The sequence below is a fragment of the Lemur catta genome, chromosome 6 (assembly GCF_020740605.2).
Source record: "Lemur catta isolate mLemCat1 chromosome 6, mLemCat1.pri, whole genome shotgun sequence".
Taxonomy (NCBI): domain Eukaryota; kingdom Metazoa; phylum Chordata; class Mammalia; order Primates; family Lemuridae; genus Lemur; species Lemur catta.
Window position 1 is genome coordinate 59,632,807 of NC_059133.1, and position 27,500 is coordinate 59,660,306.

The 27,500-nt window shown below is 52.1% G+C and overlaps 1 protein-coding gene across 2 annotated transcripts; it reads left to right on the forward strand.

Annotated features, from left to right (window-relative positions):
• The first annotated feature begins 810 nt into the window (after window positions 1-810).
• ENDOU (endonuclease, poly(U) specific) lies at window positions 811-27,009 on the forward strand. 2 transcript variants are annotated; one of them, XM_045555109.1, is made up of 10 exons: window positions 811-2,009; window positions 14,571-14,693; window positions 17,618-17,698; window positions 18,171-18,308; window positions 18,772-18,943; window positions 19,306-19,505; window positions 22,720-22,833; window positions 23,442-23,548; window positions 24,284-24,426; window positions 25,150-27,009. In XM_045555109.1, the coding sequence occupies exons 2-10, from the start codon at window positions 14,576-14,578 to the stop codon at window positions 25,268-25,270; spliced, it is 1,194 nt and encodes a 397-aa protein (XP_045411065.1). In that variant the 5' UTR covers window positions 811-2,009; window positions 14,571-14,575; the 3' UTR covers window positions 25,271-27,009. The 2 variants fall into 2 exon arrangements, with proteins under 2 accessions (XP_045411065.1, XP_045411066.1); XM_045555110.1 differs by lacking the exon at window positions 811-2,009 and adding an exon at window positions 8,912-9,734.
• The last annotated feature ends 491 nt before the right edge of the window (window positions 27,010-27,500 follow it).

Below are 27,500 nucleotides of genomic sequence, written 5' to 3' on the forward strand. Positions count from 1 at the left end.
ACAGCTGGGATCACACCTCACGTTTCTGAGCGAGTCAGAGGACAGTTCTCTGCCTTCATTCCTCCGCCTGTGACTGGGTGTGAGGGTTCCCGTCCCGCTCAGTGACCAGCGGGTGAAACTGCAGCTCCTGCCTGTGCGCGGAGGCGAAGGCCACGAGCAGCTCGGCGTCCAGGCCTGGTGGAGGGGCAGCTTTGCCTCGGGTGAGGGCTGACATGGAGCAGGTGGCAGGGTAGCCAAACCAGTTCCCTTGCCGTGGGTGGGGGTAGAGGATCACGGGGATGGAAGCTTTCAGAGCTGAGCAATCGGGACAGGAGGCCCAAGCCTTGGTGAGTCAGGAGTCCAGGGGCTTTCTTCTCTTCTAAGCCCATTGTCTGCTGGCGTCTCGCTGAGGCCACACCACCCAGCTGGGGCCCTGCGCTATTCCTCGACTCCAGGGTGAGCCCCGCCCAGCGCCCGACACAAGCCAAGCGCAGGGGGCTGGTGCCCTCCGCCGGCGGCGTTCCTCCTCTTCCCTGGCCACAGCTGCGTCCTGCTGGGACTTGGCTGAGTGTGGGCCTCCCTTCCGCCCTGCAGCCCCCCAGCTGCCCGAGTCGCTTGGGCAGGACTCTGTGAGCCTGCTGGGAGAGGCCTTGCCAGGAGAACTGTACCCCAGACAGGCGAGAGGACACAGACTCCAGGAGTGGGAAAGGACAGGAGGCCCGGGAGGGGAGGGGAAGATGCCAGTTTAGGGTGGCCTCGTGCTTGGACAGCTGTGCTGTCTCCCCAGACCGCCCGGGCATGGGGCAGGGCAGGGAGGGTCCCTCAGGTTCCCTAGCAGCCCGGGAGTTCATGGGACTGCTGAGAGGAAGGTGTGTGTGAGGGAAGGGAGTGTGGCCTGAGGTCAGTCCTTTAAAGATCTCTGTCACCTAAAAGGGGTCAAGCAGAATGGAAATGGGGTGTATGTGTGTGTGTGTCCTGTGGGGGAGAATAGCACGGGGGGGTCGTCCTTATGCACTCACACCTCCCTGTCCTTTCCCTCTTGCCCTTAGCTTCCCTGTGAAGGCCCTGGGCAGGCTGGGGCCAAGGTGGGCCCTAACCGTGGGGTGCACACCAGGAGGGTCACACCTCTCCAGGAGATGGGGTGGAGCTGTCTGGGAGACAGGCCCCTCGGGCTGCTCCCCTCTCTTCTCGCCCCGTCCCAGCAGGAGGACAGACTCCGCCTGCAGATCCAGCACCCTCTCCTGGTCTCCTGCCATTGGGCACTGGGAGCACCCAGTGGAGGGGCGGGCGGGCAAGCTGGTGGGGGGGCCCACCTGCTTTCACACACCTGATGCACTGGCCTCTGGCTGCTCTACCTCTCAATAGTCACAGGATTTATGGCAATAATAGTAAATTAACATTTGAATAGTGTTTTCATCCTTTTTCATCTTCACACTTTCACATTTTATCTTATCTTTATCCCGATGATAAAATAGGTACTGCAGGTATATTCACCCCTGTTTTACAGTCAAAGAAACTGAGGCACAGGAAGGTTTGCCTAAGGTCACATGACTGCTTAATAACAGGGTGGGCAGATGAAGTAACTGCATGTGCACCAGCTGTGCCCTTTCCTCCTGCCCCCGGCACTCCCCGTGACAGCTCCCCGAACCCCAAATTTTATGCTCCGGTGAGAACAGACCCAGGCATAGAAATTCCTTTCTCCCTCTCTCCACTCCCATGTCCCTTCATTTTCAAATACTTACTGTGGGCCCCGTGGGGGCTGTGAACAAGACAGGCCGTCCTGGCCCGCGGGACAGGCCACCCAGCGGCAGACAAGCCCATCAGAAGATGCTGCGGGGAGAAGCCGAGGGCCGCGGTGTCTCACCACTCACCCCAGCGCTCAGGCCCAGGGCTGCTCCCACGTGAGAACGCAGGTCCGCAGCCGCAGCCGGCCCCTGGCCCTGCACACAGCCTGCACAGCTCTGCCTCAGCCTCAGCGACAGGGGTGCTCTCCCCTCACCACTGGCACGAGCCAGCTGGGTGTCAGACAGGTATGGTAGCTGGCGGCTGGAGCGAATTCTGACCTGGCAGTTGTCCTTAATTCCTCTCTCCCTTCCACAGACCTATAGGCTAGAAAGTACACGTATTTCCAAAATACGTCCGTATACCCTGACCCATACACCCAGTACTGGGCTTCTCATACATCTGCCAAGGCCATGCACCTGCATTAAGTGTCCACTCACGCCTGTCTGGTTGCTGCAGCCAATTCAGGCCTCCTTCTCTCAGATTCTGGCCTCTTCCAGACCCCATCTGTAGCCCTCCTGCAGCCCAGCCAGATGGCACCCCAGGGTGAAGGGGCTTGTGGCCCAGGCCATGGGCAGCTGCCGTCCCTCCCAGGGACGATGAAACTGATCTCTCTGAGAAGCTGGGTCTGACTCAGCTGTGCTTGGAAAGTGCCTTCTCTCCCATGCCTGGGGGTCTTCCTGGCCTTGGTGGGTCAGAGGGGGCTGCTGCTGGTGGCAGTAGGTGGCACATGGAGGAAGAAACCTGGTCACCCCTAGAAGGAAGAAGGCTGAGCTCAGAGCTCGGACCCGCTTTTTGTGCTGGGAGGTGTGGGGTTCTCGGTGCTCGTGTGTGGATGCAAACTCCAACCTGGGTGGCCCTTGGACCAGGGAGCCGGACACGTAGGGCCTCGCCCTGACTCTTCCTGCCACGATCTTGGCCTTTAGAGGGAGCTTGGGGTCTTGGTTTTCTCACCGGGGTGTGAGCTGTGGACAGCTGGAGCTGTTCTGGGTTGCTGAGTGGAGGACCGTGCAGGTTTTCCGTGCACTTAGGGGATCCTGCCCAGCAGAGTGGTGGAGAGACAGGGTGCCTTTTTGCAGGACATTTTAAGTCTCCTTGACCTCCCAGAAAAGTTTCCTGTCAGCCAGAGCTTGAGGTAGCTCAGGTCCTACAGGTAGGCAGGGTGCTGGGGCAGGGGGAGCCTCAGCCTCTCAGCAGCCACGTGGCCTTGGGCCAGCCCCTTCCTCTCTCTGGGCCTCAGTTTCCTCATTTATAAACAGGGGTTAGCTGTAGAGGTGTTTGGGGATGTCTTCCTGCTCTTCGTGTCTATGACTTTGGCAGCTCAGGCTGTCAAAGGGGAGAGGGGTGCAGCCCCTCTAAGCATCTTCCCAGCGGTGGCCTCCAGCCAGACTGCTCTGGGGGGCATAGTCAGCTGCAAGCACAGTTTTATTAGTAGGGTTCTCCGAGTTCCCTACCCTGCTGTTTCTCCCTGCAGCCTGCTGAGTGTGTGGCTGCTTGCTTTCTAGTCCTTGAGTTGTCGCTAGAAGGCCCCTATTATGTAGGGGCCTTGGGAAGATTCTAATTAATACTTTTAATGGTCACGTTGAGAAGAAAAATAGGAAAGGAAGAGCCCCGAGGCAATGGCATTGGGGGAGTTTTAATGGCATGATCAGGTGGCAAGGTCCAGAGTATCACTTAGGGTGGGAGAGTGTTGCAGGGGTCCGGGGAGCAAGGGCACCCAGGGTGGGAATCAGAGGGAGAGGCAGATGGCCACTTCCACCTGCTTGGCTTTGCTGGGGCTGAGCTCTGCAGGGGCAACCTGGGTGCTGGAGGGAGAGCCTGCACGTGCTGGCTGGACTCTCTGCTGGCCCACAGAGGAGGTCAGCCATCTCTGTCCCTCCTCCTCGCTGGTTCTTGGCTTTGCACCAGGCAGCTGTGGGTAAGTAATCTCATCAAGTAGAGCCAAGGCTCGGAAGGCTGAGCCACGGACCTGTTCCCCGCTGCAGCTCTTAGCTCCCCTCGGAACAAGGCACAGCTCCTCCGGCTGCAGAACACAGGTGGTTTGCTGTGGGGCCAAACCAGGTGAGACAGACAGTGCACCTCATCACAGGGCCATTCCCAAGACTGGAAGATACTGAGAGTGCACATTTTTAAAATTTAAATTTATTTGTGGAATTATAAAAGAAATATCCTGTTATGGAGAGTTTGGAGAAACTTCCACCTTCTTATGCACTGTGTCTCTGTTTTAAATGTGATTTTTTTTCAGGAAGGCCTTTCCTAACCATCCTATCTAAATTAGGCCCTTTGCGGGGCCTAATTTTTTTTGTTAAACAAATACTTACCTGGTCTTGGTATGTGCTAGGCACTCTTCTAAAAGCTTTGCAAGCATTATTCAGTCCTCAAAACAGCCCTGTAAGGTGCTCTTACTTGCTCTTTTTCACATCTACGGGGGAAACTGAGGCACAGAGGGTCAGAGAACTTGCCCAGGGTTGTACAGCTGCTGAGTGGCAGAGCTGGGATCTGGCCCCGGCTGGTCTAGCTGTAGGAGCGATGGTCTCAGATCTGTGCCCTGCTGCTCCAGTTGTGGCTGCAAATGCCCTTCACCTGTGATCTTCCTTCCCCTCCGGACACTGAGTCCATGTCCTTGTGTCCACTGTACTTGCCACCGTGTCTGGCACACTGTGGCCCTCAATGACTAGGCATCAGCTGAATGAACGAATGAATGAGAAAGGGGTAAATTTCCCATAACCCAACTACCTCAGTACAATAATGACAATAATTTCAACAGACTGTAGATTTTCAAATCATGGGTCAGGAACTGCTCCTGCCAGTCCTGGTGTGCAGCCGACTGTGCCCACACGCTTGCGGCAAGAGGTGGGCCAGTGCCTCATGTCACGTCAGTGCCTGGCTCCCGGTCAGCCTCGGGCATGGCTCTCTCTCTTGATCTTGCCCTTGCTCACGCCTTCGCTGTCTCTCAGCCTCCTTATCTCTGTCTGCCTGTCTCACCCACTTCTCTTTGTTCCCATTGTGCCTGCAGACACTCTCCAAAGCCAGTGGAGTCTGAGGACATGTAATAGCAATTTTATTTTATAATTGCTGTCGGGCAGCGTAAAACAAACCTTAGCACAGCTGGCAGGAAGCGTAAGCAGGTGGTCGCTTTGGGATCCTAAAGTTGAGTTATCTGTGACATTGTGGATCCAGAAATTGCTGGTGGCTGCCCCTTTGCAGCGATAGTGCTAAGGGGTGCCTTGGGGGTTAGGCCCCCCTAAATTTCCATGAGGCCCAAATAAACATAATATATCTAAAAACAGCGTGTTTGCTATGAAAACACGACTTTGAGATGAGTCCCTAGACCCCACTTCCACTCACTGCCTGTAAGGCCCCCCACACTCAAATGTTGGTGCCACCACAGCGCACGGGGTGGGGCCATCTAGTCTCTATTGTGCTAATTATCTTCACCCCAGGCTTTAATAACAAGTGGGGCCAGAGGGCCACCCAGTTCCCTATTCATTCATGATTGATCATTGCAGGCCCCTAGGCACATGGTGACAGTTTTCCAACACACATTGGAGGGCAATGCAAGGCAGCTGAGGGGACCCATGAGGCGGGGTCCCATCTCAAGGAACTTCAGAGGTGACCTAAGGAAACAACTTGTATGGAGGAGAAGTTACAGGACAGTGTAGGGATTTACTGACACCACAGTGGCAACTACAGGTCTATCCGAGGTGGCTGTGCTGAGTCAAAGGCACACGGGACAAATTTCAAGAACTAAGTCCATAGGCAAGAGCAATCCTGTGGGTTGGACAGAGGAGGCCAGGCTTTGTGGGAGGGTGGATTTGCCCTGGGGCTGGAGGATGAGTAGGAGAAGGACAGCCGAGCAGGTCGGGTGAGGAGAGGGCATTCCAGGCTGAAGATGGCATGGGGTGCGGCCTGCAGAACTGGAAGCTCGGCCTGGGACTCCGCGATGGGTGGGCCCGAGGGCAGGTCCGACGGCGATGCCCAGGCCAGCAGTGAGCTTGATGCTGGATGTCAGGGCTGCCACACCCTCAAACAAAAGCCTGGACACACAGACGTGGTATGCAACATACAAACCAAAGTGGGGGGAAAATCACACATGGAGCTGTTTCTAAGACACATTCAGTAAGATCAGATGTAGGTTACCATCCCCGGCCTCTCCCCCGAGAGCCAGGGCAGCACTCCCAGGCCACAGTGGGCTGGAGGCTGGAGATCCAGGAACTTCAGGTGCCAGAATCCCCTTCAGAGGTGAGTGCAGGCCTCACCTCTGCTGGGCAGGCTCCGGTCCTCTGCTGAAATGACTTGGTCTTGGTTTTGCAGGAGGACAAGGGTGGTGGAATAGGCTGGCCTGGGCAGATGTCCTCTTTAGTAGTCCCCTGGGCCAGTCTCTCTCATTGTCTGTTGATCATGACAGAGCCCTGACCACCTGTGGTAGCCCAGAGATCAGTGGGGCCTGATTCAAACAATGGCCTAATGCTGGGGCTTATCTGTCATCCTCTGTCCCACCAGAAACCAATCAGTTTCAGGAAGTATTTTCCAGCCTGGCCTGAACCTTGCTCGTCCAATAACAGCAGAGCACCTGGCACATAGTGAGCACTCAATAAATATTTGCCAATGGGATTCCCATTCCCTACATCTCTGACAGCTGACTGCCTACTGGACCCTTGCCCACACAGCGTCCCCCTCTTCCCCACCCCGCACACCTGCGCGGAGGCCGCGACAGCAGCACCTCTGTTGGTATTCTCATCACTAGGATCCCGTCCACCACGCACCTCCCTCTACCCTCGCCCTGCCCCAGCTCTCTAGGACCCAGCCCGCTGGGACTCCCCCTTTGCTGGCTGGTCCCCACTGTGGCTCCGTGGGAAGCTTGCGAGGGTGGGATGCTCATGTGAGCACCTACCTGGGGGAGAACCGAGAAAGAGGAGCAGCAGAGTTCTCTGCCCAGACCAGGCCAGCAGGGAAGTGAAAGCTGTTTGAAATACATTCTAATGTATCTGTGTCCATACTTATGGATGTCTAAGTTTATCTATGAGGCATCTTTGCATGAATGTATTGATGTATGCTCATTCGTTGGCTTAATGGATTTTCTTCCTACTGTCCTACCTACTTTTGCCTACGTCAGCATGTGTTGGGTTGCAGAATTCTAGCGTTTGGGAGTCAGATCTATGAAGGGGTGGTATGAATGAGCATCCTTGAGAGGGTGTCATCCAATCTCCCGACCCCTAGCACCAGAGGCATTGAAGTGGAGGCAGGAAAACCATTTCAACGGCGCCTAGGATTGTTTAGGGGGTTGGAACTAGATGGCCACTGAGACCCCTTTAATTCCAATGCATCTGAACCTAGACCCTTTTGCATAGTAACCCAGCCATGATTAAGTGGTGCTTGAAAGTGTGATGTTTGTGGGCCAACGGGGCATCAGTGCTTATGAGAATGACCCCTGGTCAGCTGGACCTGGGTTTGAAGCGCTGCTGCATAACTTAATAATTGTGTGCTTCTGGGCACATCTCCTAACCTCCTATGCTTCAGTTTCCTCATCTGTAAAATGAAGACAACAGTAGTACCTAGTAAGGTTGTAGTGAGCATCCATGAAGTAACACATATTAACTACAATGAGATAACACACACACTTCATGTGTGACACATGGTAGGTGTTGGTGGTGTTGTTAAGGTTGTCCTTGTTGCTGATGAGAGCAGTCTGAAACATTTGGGTCCTCAGACGATCCATCTGGCTCTATGGGGTCAGTCTCAACTGTCTTCCCCAGCTCCCACCCTTGCTCCTGACTTAAAATTCCCCTGATGGAGGGAAGAGCTCCTGTCCTGAAAACTCCATCCCACGGTCAGTTCAGCCAGACATCAGGGGAGCCTGGACAGGCTGCAGTCCCACTCTGATAGCTTGGCTTCAGCCAGGGTCCACCCCGCCGGGCACTTGTAAGGGACAGACCATCCAATTCCAAACTCTGGGCATCGTTGCTACCTAGCCCAGCCAGTGACACCCTCCTGACATGTTCTCGAGGTGCTGATCCAGGGAGGATAGGACTTCTGGCTGGCGGTGGCTCAGCTGCCTACTTGTGAGTTGTGCAAATGAAACTTATGCAAATTAAGCGACCGTTTCTGTCCTTACTCCCTTTAACCAGCTTCCTTCCGGGAGAGCAGGGCCAAGCTCAGTCCTCTTTTGTGCTTCTGGCCTGAGTCCCTTGCAAGGGTGGCTTGTCCTTCACCCCTGAGGCTTCACATTTGGTCTCACTTCCACACAGCAAAGGGTTGGGGGAGTCTCCTTAACCCAACAGTAACTACTCAACCTGGCGCGTGGGCAGGAATCCTCAAGATTAAAGTCTGAGAACTGGGGAGAGATTGTCAGATCCAACCCCATCATTTCACAGATAGGAAAGCTGAAGACCAGAGAGAAAGAAACTTCTATTAAAGTGCAGTGGATGAAGAAGACATGCTCCCATGCTCCATTTGCCCACCTCCAGATACAATCACTTACAGAGTGGTCGCCATTGTTCATCAATTTTGCCTTTTTTTTTTTTTTTGAGACAGAGTCTCACTTTGTTGCCCGGGCTAGAGTGAGTGCTGTGGCGTCAGCCTAGCTCACAGCAACCTCAAACTCCTGGGCTCAAGCGATCCCACTGCCTCAGCCTCCCGAGTAGCTGGGACTACAGGCATGCGCCACCATGCCTGGCTAATTTTTTCTATATATATATTTTTAGTTGTCCAGATAATTTATTTCTATATTTTTTGGTAGAGACGGGGTCTCGCTCGGGCTGGTCTCGAACTCCTGACCTCGAGCGATCTACCCGCCTCGGCCTCCCAGAGGGCTAGGATTACAGGCGTGAGCCACCGCGCCCGGCCAATTTTGCCTTTTTATATGATAGTTTTTGATAGTTTTCTTCTTCTTCTTTTGTTTTTTGAGAGGGCTGAGCATCCCCAGGCAGTGCTCTTTCTGGAAAGGGTATGTTACTTGGCAGGTTTTACCTTTATTGTGAAGGGAAACCTTGAAAGCCACAGGGAGCTGCTCCTCTTCTGTGGACTTGGAAACAAAGGAGCCCTGAGAAGCAGGCTCTCTCTCCGGGACAGGACGGGGATGGGTCCCTGAGGGGGAGGGCACAGGTGGGGAGGGAGGGAGGTGGGACCCTGGACTCCCAGGAGAGGAAGGGTCATCATTTGGCTGCCTTTAAGAGGCCTCTTGCCCTTCCCCTGCCTCATAAACTAGAACCTGGGGGAACCTGAAACAGAGATGCTGACTCAATAAGAGTCATTTGTATAATATTAATAGTTCAGGATGATTTAGCTACGTTGGGCTTGATGGTAACAAGAACAGCCCTCGTTTCTGACCCATACCTCCTACGTCTCCCTGTCCAATGACTCCAACCTTGCTTGGGCACTTACTCTTTGTCAGACTTGGCACAATCACCTTACTATGTGCCAGTGTCATGCTAAGGACCAAGAATTCAAAGATGAAGCCAATCTGTGGCCCCTTGGAAGGTCAGGTCTGAGACTTGTAAGTAGGTGGGTGTTTGGTAGGGATAACCCAAAGATAAGCCCATGGGTGTCCCCAGTTTGAACAAAGAACCTCCCAAACTAGGCCCATCTTTCTGTGCCTGCCTGCTTGAATGACCTATTTTCTAGCTACGAACAGCTAGCATTACCTGTTCCAAACATCTGGCATTAACTCCCTGCTTAGTCACCTTCCCTCTGGCTTCAAACAGCTGTAGGGCCCCACCTCCCCTCCGCCTCCTTTCTACCTGGGGTCCCTCCCTTCCCTTTTTCTTCCTGGAAGGATCTGGAGACACCAGATCCACAAGTCCCGATGTCTTTAAAAGGATCGACCTGTGGAATAAGGCTCATTTGAGAGCTGTGACATTCACCTTGACTCTAGTGAAAGTCCAACAGCCACTCCCCTTTTGGCCTCCAACGGGGCACCATGAGGGCCTGTGTCCCCCTGATAGTGGCCGTGCTCTGTGGCCTGGCCTGGGCTGGTAAGTCACTATCTGGTGGGCATGGGAGTGGGGGTGGGTAGAGGTCTTTCCTAAATAAGCAGAGAGTTGGGGAGGTTGGTAGAGGGTAGGGCAGTGGGGCAGGGAGTGTGAGCTCTCTCCTAAAGCTGTGGAGCACTCTTGGCCTGCCCCCGTCCCAGGGTGCAGGACTCGTCTCTGGAGTGGGCTGGATGGTGTGGAGTGAGTTGCAGGGCTGAAGGACTGATTTCATGGAAGCCCCTTCTTAATGCCTTGAAAGATCAGCCTAAATGTCCCTTAGTCCAGCCTGACTTTTGATCTCACCAAGATTTTGTTATCTGGGGCCACCATATAATCTAAAGCTGGGCCTGGGGCCTGCTGGGGAGACAGTGGCCTGGCTGCCCTTGGTCACTCCCTCCACGGCCTGGTGACAGGCGAGGTTGTCTGGGTGTGACCTTTCTTAGGGGATGGGCAGGCTCAGGTGGAAACTGGAAGAGCCCCTGACCAGGAGGTAAGCCACGTCCTATCTGGGGTTGTACAAGTGGCCAGGGGAATGAGTCTTTATCCCAGGGTCAGGGGAACTAAAAAGAAGAGAAGCGACCTGGCCCACAGGAATGATGGTGCCGGGGCTGCCCAGAACTGACAGAGGAACAGGAGCACTTTCCTGTTTAGTGATTGCGCAAAATACAGATGCTGATGTGTTAATCGCTGGCCAGTGGGTGGGCAGGACGGAGTGCCAAGGCTGAGCTGAGGAGTGTGGGGAGGGTCCTCCTCTGCCCACCAGAGAGAGAGTCAGAGCTGGATGTCCATCGCACCTACCTGGATTGTTCCTGTACAGGACTGTTGTAAGGATTAAATAAGGTCATATATGAGAAGCACCCAGCTTGGAATGAGATCTCAGTGAACTGGAACTTCAATTATGATTGTGATTGCAAATATTCCCGGGAGAAACTTACTCTTGGGCTCATTTCCAATCAGGTTGTAGATAAGGAGACTCTTAATGGGATTGCTGTGTGGAAAGCCCTTGGAGGAAAATGCTGTTCCCAGGCCTCCCCACACTGGATGGGACTGGGCACATCTACTCAGGAATCAGCTGTACCTAGGCCCCAGGTGCTGGGGAGTTTGTGGAGAGAGTGAGGGAGGGTGGGGAGCCTCTAGCCTCAGACCTGTTGGTGTGGAAGCGGGGGGAACACCTGAGGGCCTCGCGTGGAGGCATGGCTGGAGGGCTTGGGATAGCCCAGCCTCAGGAGAGGAGAGCACCGCCAGATATTTGGTCCCTGGGGGGACTTCCCTGAGGCAGAGGCAACAGTGGCTTGAAGAGCGTAGGCGGATTACCAGGCGCAGTGTCTCATGCCTGTAATCCCGGCACCGTGGGAAGCTGAGGTCGGAGGATTGCTTGAGGCCAGGAATTCAAGATCATCCTGGGCAATATAGTGAGACCCCATCTCTACAAAAACATTTTAAAAATTAGCTGGGCATGGTGGCGTGTGCCTGTAGTCCTAGCAACTCTGAAGGCTGAGGCAGGAAGATCACTGGATGGCTTGAGCCCGGGAGTTGGAGGCTGCAGTGAGTTATAATCGCACCACTGCACTCCAGCCTGGGCGACAGAGCAGAGACCCTGTCTCTAAAAAAACAAACAAACAAAAAAGAAGTGCAGGTGGAGCCCTTGCTGCTGGGGCATGAGAGCACAGATCTGATCCAGCTGTGGGTCGGACGGGAAGTGAGGGTCTAGTGGGTTTGGAGGGAAGAGGCTCTGTTCTTGTCTGTACTCTGCCAACGCCTCAGGACTTAGATGCAAGAATATGAATCATGTGGGGGAGTCCTTGCCAGCCTCACGTCCTCTTTTATGAGCTGGGTACCTGCCGAGGACCTTGGTTGTTTCTTGGTTGTGAATGAGGGGGAGGAAGCTGGTCCTGGAGCTGAAGCTTCCCGGATGTCTAGGTTTCCATGGAAACAGCATCTGGGGCCCCTGAGAGGCACAGGTGTAGGATGCTCCAGCCATCAGAGGGGCTGAGGGCTGGCGTAGAGGGACGCTGTGTCCACTTGGGCTTGGAACCCAGCTCTCTTGATGGCCAGTATGGATAGGGACTAATGTTCTGGCAAACTGAAGTCTTACAGGGTACAGAGAAATTTAGCGTTTCATGGTGGCACAGAGGACCTCAGCTCTTCACGGGGAATGAAGGGAGCATCTGAACCTGACAGAGGAAAGGGCCAAATGAAGAAAGGCAGAGAGTCACAGAGGCGAGGCAGAGGGACGGGGCCACAGGTGGCTGAAGCAGTGATTCAGGTGCCTGGCTTGGGGCGCGAGGCTTACACAGAGCGTCTGTGTCAACAGGAGGTGTGGGATGGGGGTGCTGGAGTGAGTAGTCAGAGTGACTAGTCACCTGAATGTTCCCAGAACAGCACAGCAAGGGGCCTATGGGGAAAAGTCCCTCCCCACCCCTGAAATCCCAAGGTCACCTTGACGCAGACCAAGTTCACAGAGAAATGTGAGAAACTCATGACACAGGGCTCTTGCTGGAGACAAAGGTCTTGAACAGAGATGAAAAAGTCCACTGAGCTCGGGCGGGCGAGGTGCTCCCCTGAGCTGTCCAGCTGACTATTCACTTGCAGCTCTTCTCAACCGTGCCAGCTGCTGGAATGGAGTGAATTCTTTCCTTGGACTCTGCTGATCTGGCCCATTAAAAACATTGCCCTGATTCGCCTGAATTCTCTCCCTTTGGATTCTGGGTGTACTGCCAGCCGACTGAGCAGGCAGCTGAAGGGGTGAAAATTTTTCCTTAAGATTTTTGCATTCAGATTCCAAGGGAGCATCATTTAAGATTCAAGAGGAGTTCCTGTGGGCTTGAAGGAACAATGGCCTTGGGTCTGATTGCTTTTCGGGAAGATCCGCTGGACCAAAGTACTGCCTTCCTGGCTGCCTTGGGGTCCTTGCGGACAATGTGAAGTTAACCTGGGTTAACCTTGACCTGACACCTCTCTGATGTAAAGAATGCAGACCTGTAGTGATGATGTCAGCCAGGACCATCAGCAACAGAGATTCACTGACAACCCAGCCCGGCTGAATCCTAGGGAGGGTGTCAACTAAGTGAAATATGGCAACAGGGCCACTCCCCAGGGAAAACTGCTCCACCCAGTCTGAGCACTTGCTACTTTGAAGATGGGCATGAAATATCGCCAATGTTTATTTCCCTAACAAATATCTAAATGGCGCTACTATGTGTCATGATGTATGTTCTAAGTGCTTCACAAATACTAACTCATTTAATTCTTATAAATATTCTATCAGATAGGCTCCATTATTATTCCACTCTTACAAATAAGAAAACAGAGGTACAGGAGGTTAAATAACTTGCCCAAGATCACATAGTTAGCAGCAGGACCAGAATTCCAGCCACAAGCAGTTTGGTGCCAGAGACTAGATTCTTAACCTCTCTGCTACGCCCTCTCTTCTTAACACAAGATAAACCCTAATCCTGGAATCCAAACCAGTAACTAAACCCATCTAGCTAATATTCACCTCCGACCCAATCCAGGGTTACATTGAGATACTATCCCTGTGTGCAGTCATAACCAGAACCAAGCTCCAAATATAATCTAAGGCAGAACTGGGATTATTTCTCCTCTTCTAATCCCGACGCATTCCCGCACCCTGAATGGCATCTTAAGTTTAACCCTACTCCTTACCCAAATATGAATACAAAATTATCGCTCTATCAATAAATTTAACTCAAGCCCAAATCCTAACTGTGGCTCTTCATCTAACTAACCTCAACCCTGGTCCAGATTAGGATTCAGTTTCCTCACTGACACAGTCTGATGCCGATGGCAACTCTGACACTGCTCTGGACACTCTCCATGACCCACAGCCTGGCCCCTACACCCAGGCTTCGTGGAGTCCAAACCTCAGGAACCTCAAATGGAACAAAGACTCTGTCAGTGCCCTTAAAGCCTAGAGTGGGTAGTGGGTTTGCACTGTTCCTTTCAAAGTATCTTGTCTGACGTCCTTGTGACTGAAAGCTTGCTTCTGCAAACCGTTTGGCTGGAGTGGGGGATGCGGTCTGCGGTTACATAACAGAATCCTGGGCCAGAGCCCGGCTCTCACCCACACCCGCCTCACTCTGCTGAACACATTCCAAAGCCTGGAAGGAGCAGGGATGTGAAGCAGGGAAAATAGGGCGTGGAGGAGACCAGGTGAAGGGGCGAGAAGAACAAAGAAGCAAAGAACAGAAAAGGGATGGGATAAGAGCAAGGGCAGAGGGCAGAGGGCAGAGGGCAGGTGGCATCACGGGGGCAGCAGTGACTTCCTTTCCTCTACGTGGCAGGTGAATGGTGGCCAGTGGGCCGCATCTAGTTCACAGACCTCTTTCTTTGGCCTGCTTGAAGTTTTAAAAGCTTGGAAATTTTCACATAAAAATGAAGGCTTCTTTTGAAAAACTAGAGGCTCCTGTAACACTGAGCCCACATCCCAGCATGGCAGCAATCAGCTGGGCTGAGTGGCGGCTGCAAACTTCAGACGGGGCATTGCTATTAATACCAAGTTTGTCATAGTCCCCACTTCTTCCTACTGCCTCGCACCCTGGTTCTTTGCTTGTTTATGTTCAGGCCTAACCCAAGTAGGCAGTTGAGTTTGTGATCTGGTCCATATTATGAGCCCTGAAATACTTGGTGGGTGTTGGGTGGTGGGGAGGAGGCTTATGCCATGTCTGGGAGGCTGCGGATGTACTTCTGCACCGAGAGCAATGCCCTTCCCTTCCAGGTGTGTCCCTGCCCCTGCCTGTGAACCCTCCCGCAAGAGTGACATTTAGGAGGGGAATGGGGTTCCCACAGAGCTGAGTGTGTGACCTTTACTGCCCATAGGAAGAATGGAGTCATGTGCATCTCGCTGTAATGAGAAATTTAACCGGGACGCTGCCTGCCAGTGTGACCGGTGGTGTCCCCGGCACAGGGACTGCTGTGAAGACTATGAACGTCTGTGTGCTGGTGAGGCTCCTGGAGGGATGAAGGGTCTGATGGAGGGATGAAGGCCATGTGCACGTCCAGCCTGCCCGAGGGGCCACTGGCCTGCGTGTCCGGCAGTCCAGGGCAGGGTTCAGGACGGATGAGAGAGGCTCTAAGGGCCTGGAACGAGAGCACTGAAGGACAGAAGCAGGGGTCAGAGATTTGACCATCACTCGTCTCAGGTTTTCTAGGATGTCCCCAACTTAAAATACAGTAGATGTTATTTATCTGGAATATCTTTCTAAACTATCAGGATTAACGGTATTTTGAAAGTTTAAGAACCTAATTCCAAAAACGAGCAAAATGATAAAAATGGGCCGGGCGCGGTGGCTCATGCCTGTAATCCTAGCCCTCTGGGAGGCCAAGGCAGGTGAATCACTCGAGGTCAGGAGTTCGAGACCAGCCTGAGCAGAGCGAGACCTCATCTCTACTACAAATAGAAAGAAATTATCTGGCCAACTAAAAAATATATATAGAAAAAATTAGCCGGGCATGGTGGTGCATGCCTGTAGCCCCAGCTACTTGGGAGGCTGAGGCAGTAGGATTGCTTAAGCCCAGGAGTTTGAGGTTGCTGTGAGCTAGGCTGATGCCACGGCACTCACTCTAGCCCGGGCAACAGAGTGAGACTCTGTCTCAAAAAAAAAAAAAAAAAGATAAACATGATATTTTAGCATGCATGATATTACCAATTGTTATTCAGTACTTGAAATCACAAAAGTATAAAAATGGCAGCGAACTCTCACAACTTGCACGTCCCCAGGAAGACTGCATGGTGTCATAGTAACTGACACAATTCATACCACTCTTCCTCTTGTGAGTGGACTGAGTGGCCACAATATCTCCAAACTGTCATTCCCACCCCACTGATTAAAAATGGGACATGCAGGCTCGGTGCCATGCTCATGCCTATAATTCTAGCACTCTGGGAGGTTGAGGTGGATAGCTCCCTTGAGCTCAGGAATTCAAGAGTAACTTGAGCAAGAGCAAGACCTCATCTCTATTAAAAGTGGAAAAAATTAGCCGGGCATTGTGGCGCATGCCTATAGTTCCAGCTACTCTGGGAGGCTGAGGCAGGAGGATCGTTTGAGCCCAGGAGTTTGAGGTTGCTGTAAGCTGTGATGATGCCATTGCAACTCTAGCCAGAGTGGCAGTGAGACTCTGTCTCAAAACAACAACAACAACAAAGGGACATGCATCACTCTTAAAGGCCAATTCTGCATGGTTTTGAATGAAATATTTTTAAAAATTATTTTTGGATGATCTCCTTATTTAGGTGCTTCTAGTGTTGTGGAGTCCCACGTAAATAATCTTCTGCTTTGTGACACAAAGCCTTGCTGGGTTCACTGTCAAATCATATGCCCGAATTCCCAGGTTGGAAAACATGATCACTGAAGCCATGGTAGGTAATGGTCAGCAAAACCACTGCCTATGGTTGCACGGATTGTGCACTGCACAAGGGCGCCTGGCTGAGCAGGCAGGTTGGACTAAAATCCAGTCTGTACCCTGCTCATCAAGTGTGTGCCCTGGTACAGAGTTGTATCTGCTCAGAGAAAGGAGTGCCTTTTCCTAATTTACCCAAAGGTGGTATCTGCTGACCCAGCCATGTACCCACAGAGCTGCTTCCACTCACAGGGACGCTTTTTTCAATTTACACAAAAACACCACGTATATTAGCAGAGGTCCTGATGATGAGGCCCAGGCAGGGAGGCCCAGGCCCAGAGCTCAGTGCCAGAGTCAGAGCCTACCCCTTTTCTGCTGCCCCTGGGTCCCCACTTTTTCTTAGCTTTCAGCAGACGCAGGAAGCTCTGTTCACCTTGGGCCATCAGGCTGGCATTTCAAGATAAAGACAATACCCAGCTTGGTAGTCATGTCATCTCCACGTTTCTGATTTGAAATTCAGAACCCCTTTCCCATAGAACAAATATTGTAAATGATAGCTAGGGCTCCAGCTCAGCTCCCAAAAGTTAATTAGCATAAAATGTGGCTGAATTAAGAACCCTATGGATTGCCAGCTCTTAGAACACAGCTTGGCACAGAGTCAGTGATCAGAAGATGTTTGTGGATTGAATGAATAACCTGACTCGTGGTTCCGATGATAATAACAAAATTTTATTCAGCAAACTCACTAATAGATTCTGAGTCACCTTGTAACAGTGTCGTTTCTTGCGTGTGTATGTGTGTGTCTGTGTAGAGGGAATTATTCCACTGTGTGATGAGAGGGGAACTCAGAGTCCCCAGGAACATTCCTTCTCTTCTTCCCTACTCCCACCCCACCCTCCTCTGCCCAGAGGCGAGTCAATCAGCTTGCAGGTTAAGAGAATGAAGCAGCAATAGGAATGTGCTTTTCTGAATGTGCCCTTCCCCTAAGCACAGTCTTCGTGGCCATTTCCAAGTGGGGCAAAGAAGGGAGAGGAAGCTGATATCTCAGGAAACAGTTCTTCTTCCTTGAGGCCCTGAGGATTTACCCTTGACTCTGACTGGGAGTTATTATAAGTACAAGATGTTCCAAAGTGCAGGTCTCGTCATTCTGAGAGCATCAAGACTCTCCATTCATCTGTGAGCTTTAGTTAAGAGAAGTCATAGCCAAAAATCAGTTTTTAATCCAGAAGGGACCACCTCCTGCTGCCCCTTCCCTTTCCTACAGACAGCACACTGGGTGCCAGAATGATAAAGTGTTTGGGGATTTGTCACCTGGGGAGGTATTTTCATTTTTTACGACAGTTTTCAATAATCTGTCTTCCATTTCCAGTTTTTGTCCTTTATTTCATGCTATCCATGGGACCCGGCCTCTGTTTATTATTTGCTTCCAATGCCCTCCTTTGTCCCTGCGCCAGGGAGCTGGGGACCAGGACAAAAGAGAGAGGGGATTCCCTGGGACGTTGGTGACTTTATTTTTCTATCTACAGCTGCAGAGGACCCCAAAGAGCCAGAGCCATTCCTGGAGCTGGAGGAAGAGGAGGAAGAGGCAGAAGAGGCCCCCACCAGCAGTGAGCCTGCCCCCCCCCCATGGGGGCCTACAGGATAAAGTGGGAGGGACATGAGGAGTGACAGGAGAGGACAGCCACGGCAGAGGCGGCAGGCCCAGGCCCGAGCCAGCTGAGAGGGGCTCACGGGACTCTTGGGCCTGAGCGGGAAGAAGCTAAGGGGCTCAGCCAGCCCCTCAGGGGGCAGGGGAGTAGCCAGGAAAGAGAGTCTGAGGCCTGGAGAGGGAAGTGGAAGAGATTTTATTTTTAGAATGGGAAGAATAGAAAAACAGCATGCCAGAAAGCGAAGTCCGGCATCAGAAAGGACTTCCTGACTGTGAAGGGTGTGCACGGATTAAGCTTGTTTGTTTTCCTTCCCCGGATGGAGATCTTTAACAGGAAGAGCGGGGAGAGCCAGGCTGAGGGGGCCGGCCTGCGGGGCGTGCAGAGCGTCCTCTAGAGGCCAGCCTGGGACATGCCTCCCCTCTGTTCTCAGACTTGTACTCGGCACCCACTTCCTGCCAGGGCCGCTGCCGCGAGGCCTTTGACAAGCACCAGCCGTGCCACTGCAATGCCCGCTGCCAAGAGTTTGGGAACTGCTGCGAGGATTTCGAGAGTCTGTGTGGCAACCACGGTCAGTCTCCTGCTCCCTTCACGCAGCCTCAGAGACAGAGGGACTCTAGAGCAGTGGTTCTCAAAGCGTGGTCCCCGGACCGGCAGCTCGGCCTCACCTGGGAACCTGCGAGACATGCAAACTCTAGGGCTTCCCTCCGGGCTTACTGAATCAGAAACTCTGGGCAGGGGCTCACCACTCTGTTACCAAGCCCTGCAGGTGACTGTGAAGCAGGCCCACGTGCGAGAGCCCTCCTGGAGGGAAGGGGCAGTGTGGACATTTTGTGGCCACTCTGTGCACAATGCCACGTGCTGATTTTAAGGGTCCTGTAGGCTCTATGCCCCTGCCCTCCACCAACTAGGGTATCTGATCGTGGCCCCTCTCCCTCGCTGCCGGCTTCTCGAAGGTGCCCGGGAGGGAGGCCCACAGATCGTTTCCTGCCCACCCCCTGGCTCTGAGACCAGCCTCCCCCAATTCCTCCCAGAGGGCTTCTCCCACAGCAGTGACGCCATAACCAAAGAGGAGCTTCAGAGCACCTCTGAGAAGATCTACAGGGCAGACACCAACAAAGCGCGGAAGGAAGACATTGTTCTCAACAGCCAAAGCTGCATCTCCCCCTCGGAGACCAGAGACAAAGTGGATCACTGCCCACAGCCGTGAGTTCCCCTCAGCCCTCTTCCCACCCCCCTAAAGTCTCTCCCTCATCCTTGCTGCTTGTGATGCCTCAGCTCCTTTCTCCTCAAGTCAGGCTGGATCAAAGGGAGAGAAAAAAAATAGGTCTCCAGAGACAAATAAAGCCGTCTTGAGGGACTGTGGGTATCCAGTTGAGAGGGTTTCTGCGACTGGCCAGGCTGAGGTGGAAGAAACGTGACCTGACGCGTAGCCTTCAAGAGTATCTGAAGTCCCATCAGCTCCTGAGCCGGCCCTCGCACGCCTGCCCCCGGCCTGTCTAGCAGTCTCTGGAGGGGTCTCTGCTCCACGTGTGGGTCTCTCAGTGGGTCCCCTTTGCCTCCCCCAGACTCTTCACCTATGTCAACGAGAAGCTGTTCTCCAAGCCCACCTATGCGGCCTTCATCAACCTCCTGAACAACTACCAGCGGGCGACGGGCCATGGGGAGCACTTCAGCCGCCAGCAGCTGGCCGAGCAGGACTCCTTCCTCAGGGAGATCATGAAGACGGCAGTCATGAAGGAGCTCTACAGCTTCCTCCACCACCAGAGTGAGTGAGCTGCCCCAGCCCCACGAGGCCGTGCTGAGGACACCGGTCTGCCTGCAGGAGGGCCAGGCGCCTCTGGGTCTGCACGGTGGGGGGGTCGGAGGGCAGGTGAGAGGCTCTGGGGACTTCGTGGAGGTCAGTGTATATCTGCGATGGACCAGGGACAAGCCAAGGAGAGGCTGTGAACCCAACCAGGAGCTGAAGATGCTCTGGCTGGCGGGCTTGGAAATCACCCATCTTTGACCCAGCGTTAGCTGCTTCCTGTGTCCCCACTCTCTGCTTCAGTCTCAGGGTTCTCTGCCGGGCGTGAGCCTCCCCTCACACCCACCCCCAGTCCAAGGCACTTCTCAGTCCCCCAGTGGACCCCAGCGTTAGCGCCACATTTCCGACTGGTCGAGGCCCTGAGTCTACTCCCTCCTCTGCACTGAGTCCAGGAAGCCAGTGGGCCGACTCCACGTTTTTGCTGGAGAAACAGCAACAGATCAACAAAGGTCCAGAGAGGGAAGTCCTACCAGGAAGAGTTCTGGTTGGAACGCCTCCAGATACAAATACATTCCGATCAGACCAAAAAAGGTTCTGGCAGCAGGACTTCTTGGCAGGGGGTTGTGTTTGTTAGTGTCCTCCGGATTCCTTTCCCAAACTCCAGGCAGCTGGGCTCTGTCTCAGAGGTGGCTCTGTCCAGTTCTCCCCTGGCTGTCCCTGAGGTCTCCTCAGCTCAGAGCTGTTGCACTCCGTCCATGTCCACCTCGGTTACGAGTGGGTGGTGCTGTGTTGTTTTTTTTTTTTTTTGCGACAGAGTCTCTCACTCTGTTGCCCAGGCTAGAGTGCCATGGCATCAGCCTAGCTCACAGCAACCTCAGACTCCTGGGCTCAAGCAATCCTTCTGCTTCAGTCTGCCGAGTAGCTGGGACTACAGGCATGCGCCACCGTGCCTGGCTAATTTTTTTCTATATATATTTTTAGTTGTCCAGATGATTTCTTTCTATTTTTAGTAGAGACGGGATCTCGCTCTTGCTCAGGCTGGTCTCAAACTCCTGAGCTCAAATGATCCGCCTGCCTCGGCCTCCCAGAGTGCTAGAATTACAGGCGTGAACCCTGGCGCCTTGCCCCGTGGTGCTGTTTTTAGGTAAAGTCAGTGACACTTGATTTCAGACACAATCCTGTGCCGCCCCCTGGTGTTCTCTTTGTAGTAAATACACAGCAGTTTTGGCAGTCTGGGCTGAGCAAGGGCTAGATGTATCTGAGGCCACAAAGGAGTTGGCAGCAGAGCCGGGCTGGACCCCAGGGCTCCGAGGCCGTGGCCAGCTGTCCCAAACCTCACCCTCTCCTCCCCTCTCTCCCTGTCCAAATCCCAGTTATCCTTAAAGTTCTAGCACACATCCCACCGTATGTATGAAGGCTCATGCTGGCTTTTAGCATCTCTGCAGAGGTGGAGAGTTTGGGGTGTGTTCCAAAACAGCCTTGGGCTAGAGAGACTTGGTTTGAACCACTTGCTGGTGGTTCGAACCCTAGCAAGTCATTTTACCTCTCTGAGCCTTACCTGTGAAATGGGGCCTGTGAGGGTGAATGCCGATAAAGCCCCCAGGAGAAAGCCCGGCACCCACAAAGAGCTCAGTAAGGGCAGCTATTCAGTTAGTGAAATTATTCTCTGTTATTTCATATATATTTAATCTTGTTTTCCAAATGTGTTTTATGTCCTTGAAAGGAGGAAATGTGTCTGGTATCTCTTTTGTATCCACCACAAAAAATTCTGGGCAGTAAAAATATTTGATGGCTCCTTAATTTAAATCTCCAGCCCTGACCTTTCCCGTGGGTCCCAGGGGCCTTTTCAACATCTCCACCTGCCTGTCGGCTGAGATCTTACACAGAAATTAGTGTAGGAAGAACCTGTGGTTCCCACCTCTTCCTCCAGACCTGCCCCTCCCTGGGTCTTCCTCATCTCGTAAACGACAGCATAATCCATCCAGTTGCTCAGGCCCAAAGCCCAGGAATTAGATTTAATTCTTCTCTTTACCGCACTGCTCCCCACGGGCATCTCCTCCCTCAGTAACGTCCATCACTCCCACCTTCAGAATATATCCTGGATCTGCCTGCGGCCCACCCCCTCCACAGCTACCACCACAACCTAAGCCACTGTCAACTTCTCACCTACACGGAACAGTAGCCTCAAAACTGGTCTCTCTGCTTCCTGCTCATACCACCCCATTGACTTTTTGACATACACAACCGGAGTGGTCCTTTAAAGGCTCCTGTCACATAATTCCCCTGCTGAACACGCTTCAATGGCTCTGCCTTACCAAGAAACTCTAGAGTTGTTAAAGAGATTGGTCTCTGGAGCTAGACTATGTGGGCTCAAGTGCTGTCTCTACCCCTTATGAACTGTGTGACCTTGTATGAGTCTTTTAACCTTTGTCTGCCTCAGTTTCCTCATTACTAAGTTGGGGCTAATAAGCACCATCCTTATGTGAAGATTTAATGTGAAGATTCAATGTTATATCAAAAGCACTTGAGGCAGTGCTAGGCATACATGAAAGTGCTCAGTAAATTGAAAACATTTTTGTTTCATTGCTACTTGTCTGAGATCTGACCTTCTTGCCATGAGCTTGCAGGATCTGGTCCCTGCCTACCTCTCACACCTCCTCTCCTCCACTCTCCTCTTCTCTCACTGTATTCCAGACACATTAACCTTTCAGTTCTTTGAACATCAAACTCAAGTCTGCCTGGAGCCTTTTGCACTTGCAGTTCCCTTGACATAGAAAAATCTTGCCCCCAGATCTTTGTGAGACCCATTCGTTATCTTTCAGGTCTCTGATTGGTGCTACCTTCTTAGAGAGGCCTTTCTGATTGTCCTTTCTAGAAGAACCTTCCACCCTCCCATTGCCTCTCCAGTCATTAAGGGTGACTCTGCTTCAAAGCACTCAACTGAAATTGTATTATTTATTTATTGTTTACTTGTTTATTATTTGTCTCCTCCACTGGAATGTAAACTAGAAAGATAGAGACTGTGTTCTTGTCATTCCCTGCTGAATCTGCAGCCTGTAGACCCGGGCCCACTACTAAATAGATGTCCCATAGGTAATTGTTGAATTAAGCAATTGCACACATTTGTTGATTGAACCCATGTGTCTCTTGATGTGCTGGAGCAGGTGGCCCTTCCTTGCTCTCCAGAACCAGGCCGTGTGGCCCCTCTCCAAGCCCTCTCTGTTCCCCTCTGCAGACCGCTACAGCTCAGAACAAGAGTTTGTCGATGACTTGAAGAACATGTGGTTTGGGCTCTATTCAAGAGGCAATGAAGAGGGAGACTCAAGTGGCTTTGAACACGTCTTCTCAGGTGAGATAACTCTGCTTGGCAAAAAAGATTGGAGGGATGAAGAAGAATGGGTTTGCTCAGGACCAGGGCAGCCCTGGGCATTGCTGAATCGGCAGCCACGCCCACTAGCGAGGAGGGACACATGCACTCCCAGGCCTGGACAGAGGGGTCCAAGGAGCCATGTTGAGAAACAGTCTCCTCTGGAATATCTAAGGAGAAAAGAGGACCAGATGCTGGGGCTCTCAAGGGGGTAAAGTCATCTGCCTCTGGACAGTCCTCTGCTTCCAGTGCTTGGTCAGCTGCTTCCCAAGAGGGCTATGGCCTTTCCCACCACTGCCCCGCCCTGTAAAGCTCCCACCAAGCCTGGCTTGCTCCTGGGGAGATGGAGAGTGGTCTTCAGGGTCAGAGGGAGGAAGAATTCCCCAAGGCCTTGAGCTAAAAGGGGGCTTCCTGAGCTGAGAGTGGAGGTGCAAGGCACTCTAGGGGGTCAGGGCAGGGGCTGAGCAGCTGGACATTCTAGAAAACAAGGCTGGAGAAGGGAGACAGCCTTGTCATAGGGTGGAGAAAGGGGGCAGAGCAGCGGCACAGGGAAGGAGCCTCAATCACCCACCTTGGACTCTTTATTACAGGTGAAGTCAAGAAAGGCAAGGTCACCGGCTTTCATAACTGGATCCGCTTCTACCTGCAGGAGAAGGAGGGCCTCGTTGACTATTACAGTTACAACTATGACGGCCCTGTGAGTACGCTGGCTGGAAAAGCCTTGTCAGTGCCTAGATTTCCTGCCCTTGCTCTGTGTTCCAAACAGCCAGACTTGCCTCTCACCCTGAGTCTCACGGGCAGTCCACCAGGGATTGTGGCTGTGATGTCCTCGTCTGCTGGAGGGCAGGTTTAGCCAGCCAGGACGCTGGGATTCCCTTCTAAACAGTGAAGGCTCCAGAACTGCAGGGGACAGAGGCAGAAGGCACCATATCTGGGTGAGAGGTTGGGGCCAGGGAAGGATTCTCAGAGGGGAAAAATAAAGACATGCAATTACCCCCTCCTTGAATTTCCTTAGAATGTGGAAGTTTCATCCTGGCTGGTCTGAGCTAAACCCCGCATATTTTATAAGACAGAAACATTTGCTGTCCTCTTCCAGGAAATAATTTGGGAGCAATAAACTGTCTTTCTCTCTCATGCATGGGGGCCACAGGGAACAGTGATGACCCTGCCACTGTGGGATTGGTTGGATGCTAACTCTGGCCTCCCTAGTAGATGCACGTTGGCAGCTCCAGACAGCGGGTGTGAGTAGGGCTCAGACACCTTAGCAAGGCAGACTGTCCCCTCCGTCTATTTGAAGAATCCAGTCTCCCCAGAAGGTTCACACAGGCCCCTAATGGACCCTCAACAAATACTGGCTGCCTGTTGCCATTGGTTCCTGTGTGACTCCTCTCTGTGGCATTCACCAAGCCCCTTTGCTGCCCTATTTCCGCAGTGGGACTCCTACCCCGACGTGCTGGCGATGCAGTTCAACTGGGACGGCTACTATAAGGAAGTGGGTGCCGCGTTCATCGGCAGCAGCCCGGAGTTTGAGTTTGCACTCTACTCCCTGTGCTTCATTGCCAGGCCGGGCAAAATGTAAGCACCGGGCCAGCCAGGCCTGGGGACCAGGCCAGGGCCGCAGGCTGTCCTCTGCCAGGACAGAGTCAGGAGACCTGGATCCTGCCACTCGGTGGCTGGGAGGGCTTGGACAAATCGCTGTTCTTGGCCTAGTTTTCTTGCTTGAATGAAGCCGTTAGATTAGGTCTGTGGCTGCCAAACTTTGTCTTAGCAGCAGAACCACATCCCCTCTTTCCCCCTAAATGAAATCTTATATTTCCTATGTATTAAGGACCTTCATATGTAAAACAGTCAGAAATGGAGTTGCCCAGGGGCTCTAAGTCTCTCCATCTGGATCCTGAGGCTACTCGGGGGAGGAAGGGAACCCTAGGGCCGTAGAGAGTACAGACTGAAACTGGTCCTCATGTTCTCTAACATTTGGAGATTCTCTTTAACATTTCAGTCCTACTGCTTATGAAACCCTAAGCAAACATGTAATTTCTGAGGATTTCAGTTCTAGAATCTGGGATTTTAGAATATTGCTCTGGGGATGAGGAGCAGTATTTTTTAAAGAAGACGGAAAACAAGGCATAGATTTCAAAAGGGCTCCCTTCATGTTGGAGGCTGGAGGCAGCTCTGCCTTAGCAGCCATTTAAACAGGATGGAGCCCCTTCTGCTTGGATTGGGCTTGAGACTTCCAGCCTGGGGACAGAGGCAGGGTGAAGTGGTGAGCACCTCTGATTTCATGATCTCTCCCCACAGGTGCACGCTAAGCCTGGGTGGACATCCCTTGGCCATCCAGACTTATACTTGGGACAAGACCACCTATGGAAATGGCAAGAAGTACATCGCCACAGCCTATGTGGTGTGTTCTACCCGATAGAGCCTTGGGCCAGAGAGGGGTGTGAGGGCAGTGAGGGCTCTTGCAAGGCTGAGGTGCAGTCTGCTGTGGACTTCAGAGGGGAAAGATGAGACTGGGAGGGGTCCCTAAATCCCAAATCCATGAGAAGGATTCCCAAATCCCCAAATGCCCATATGGGAAAGAAAAAAGATATAAATCGGAAGAAATGCAGGCAAACAGTCACATCTTTGTCAGCCAGCACTTTGTAATGTAGACTAAGAAACAGAGTCCAGGCAGAGAAGGTGGACTCCTTTGCAAGCTCTTTGCCCTGATGTGTGGTGGAACCACAAGCAAGTGCTTTGACCTCACTGGGCCTCATGCTTTCCTTTAATGTAAAGGGAAGGGGTCTGACCTCTTCCCTCTTTTTGGGGTTGGTGAGAGGGCAAACCTGGTGATACAATTACTGTGAAGGTGTTGTCAGTTGTTCTTAGGAAGAACGGCTGATAGAAATTCAAGATTACTATAATGGCTGTTATTGTACACAGCTCTGCAAACTACAATTCAACCATGTGTTGGGGGCCTCAATGAAGTCAGGCCATAGAAATCAGGCAGTGGGCCTTTGGTCCTTTCTAGAGTTAGATCCTCTTAGAACAGAGTCTGGGAGAATCTGCCACTGGAGAAAGGTAATGGATTGGTGCAGTGAGCAGGCTGGGGGCGGGGTGGCCTTCTCTGGACCTGAGTGATTTTGCAGCCAGCTCAGTATCTGCATCAAGGAGCTTCCCACTTGTGGGTGTTCAGTGCAGTTATAGACTTATGTTTTCATCTCAAATAGTTTTTGAAAGAGTTCCCCTCGTAGGAGGAAGATGTAGCATCAGAAGAAGAAAGGAACCTATAGTTTGGTGAATTAACATAATTATTTTAAGGCCTATCCAGCAGCCATACTTTGAATAAGTCTAGAATAGGAGACCGGGGAGTTGGGGGTTCCCTATCTCAACCTCAGTTATGCATTTCTTCATGACCCCATTGGAAACCAGATGCTGTCCCACAGAGCTATGAGAGCTACAGTTTAGAGGGTGTGAGTTTCCAATTAAAGTCATTTAAGAGAACATGAAATGTGTCTCTTCTTTGGATATGGCCCCTCTCAACTGTATGTGTCCCTGTCTCCTCCCTGGAGCAGGGTTAGGAGTGATACTTCTACTTTAGTGTCTTTTCAGAATCTTGGAGAACGTAGTATCTGGGTGAAGTCCCTGATGACTGCCCAAGTCGCTCTAGCCAAGAGGCGAAGAGAATTCCTCCTGATGCACCTGTAATATGGAGAGTGGAAGGAAAATTGCAGACAGAGTATGAGGAGGGGGTGAATGGAGACTGATGGCCCCATCCCCAATAACCACGCCCCTTGATCACATACATAGGAGTATAAGGATGCCTCTGGATGCAACTTCTGTGGTCACAGAGGTTGACCAAACTGAGGGAAGAGGAGATGCTAAAGAGATACACAAAGAGACTTCTGACCTGTAAGATTATTTAAGCCACAATGCTAGAAAAATGTCAGGTATGAAGGGATATCTCAGGCAAGTTACTGGAGTGCAGATAGATGAAACAGGGCCTTTTCCTGCCCTTCCCCAGCAAGACAGGGAGTCAGTGGAGCATAGTGGTTACAGGTACAGGCTCCGAAGTCATGTCGCCCGGGTACCTGGACAGACTCTGTCACTTGCTGGCTGATAAGCCAATTTCTTCATCGGTCAAATGGGGATAATATTACCACTGTTGTGAGATAAGGAATGTAAAATAACAGGCTAGCCATTCTTGTAATTCTTGTTTCACTTACATAGATTTCATTTTGCACTAGGGGAGGCAATTTACCATCCTTTTTATCAGCCTTAACATTCATCTACTGGTACCCAACACTTGTGCTCCTTACAGACCTCTTCAGGGGTCTTCCAGGTAGTCATGTGGGAAACAAAGAGACAGATGTAGGAGAGAGTTACCCTATTCCAGTATCTGGACCTTAGCTTCACAGGAGGGAGGGGTAGGAACTAACATTTGTTAAGCTCTTACGATGTCCCAAGCTGTGCTAAGTAGTCCTTTTCTATACATTTTCTCATTCTGGTAGGTTTTTTTTTTTAAAGCTTCTGACTATATCTTGCATGATCTGGCAGGTATTTTTATCTTCACCACTTTAATTTTACCTAGATAACTGAGGCTCTGATTAAGTCACATTTGTAGTAAGCAGCAGAATCAGGATTGCAATATTTAACCCTTTTCCTTATAT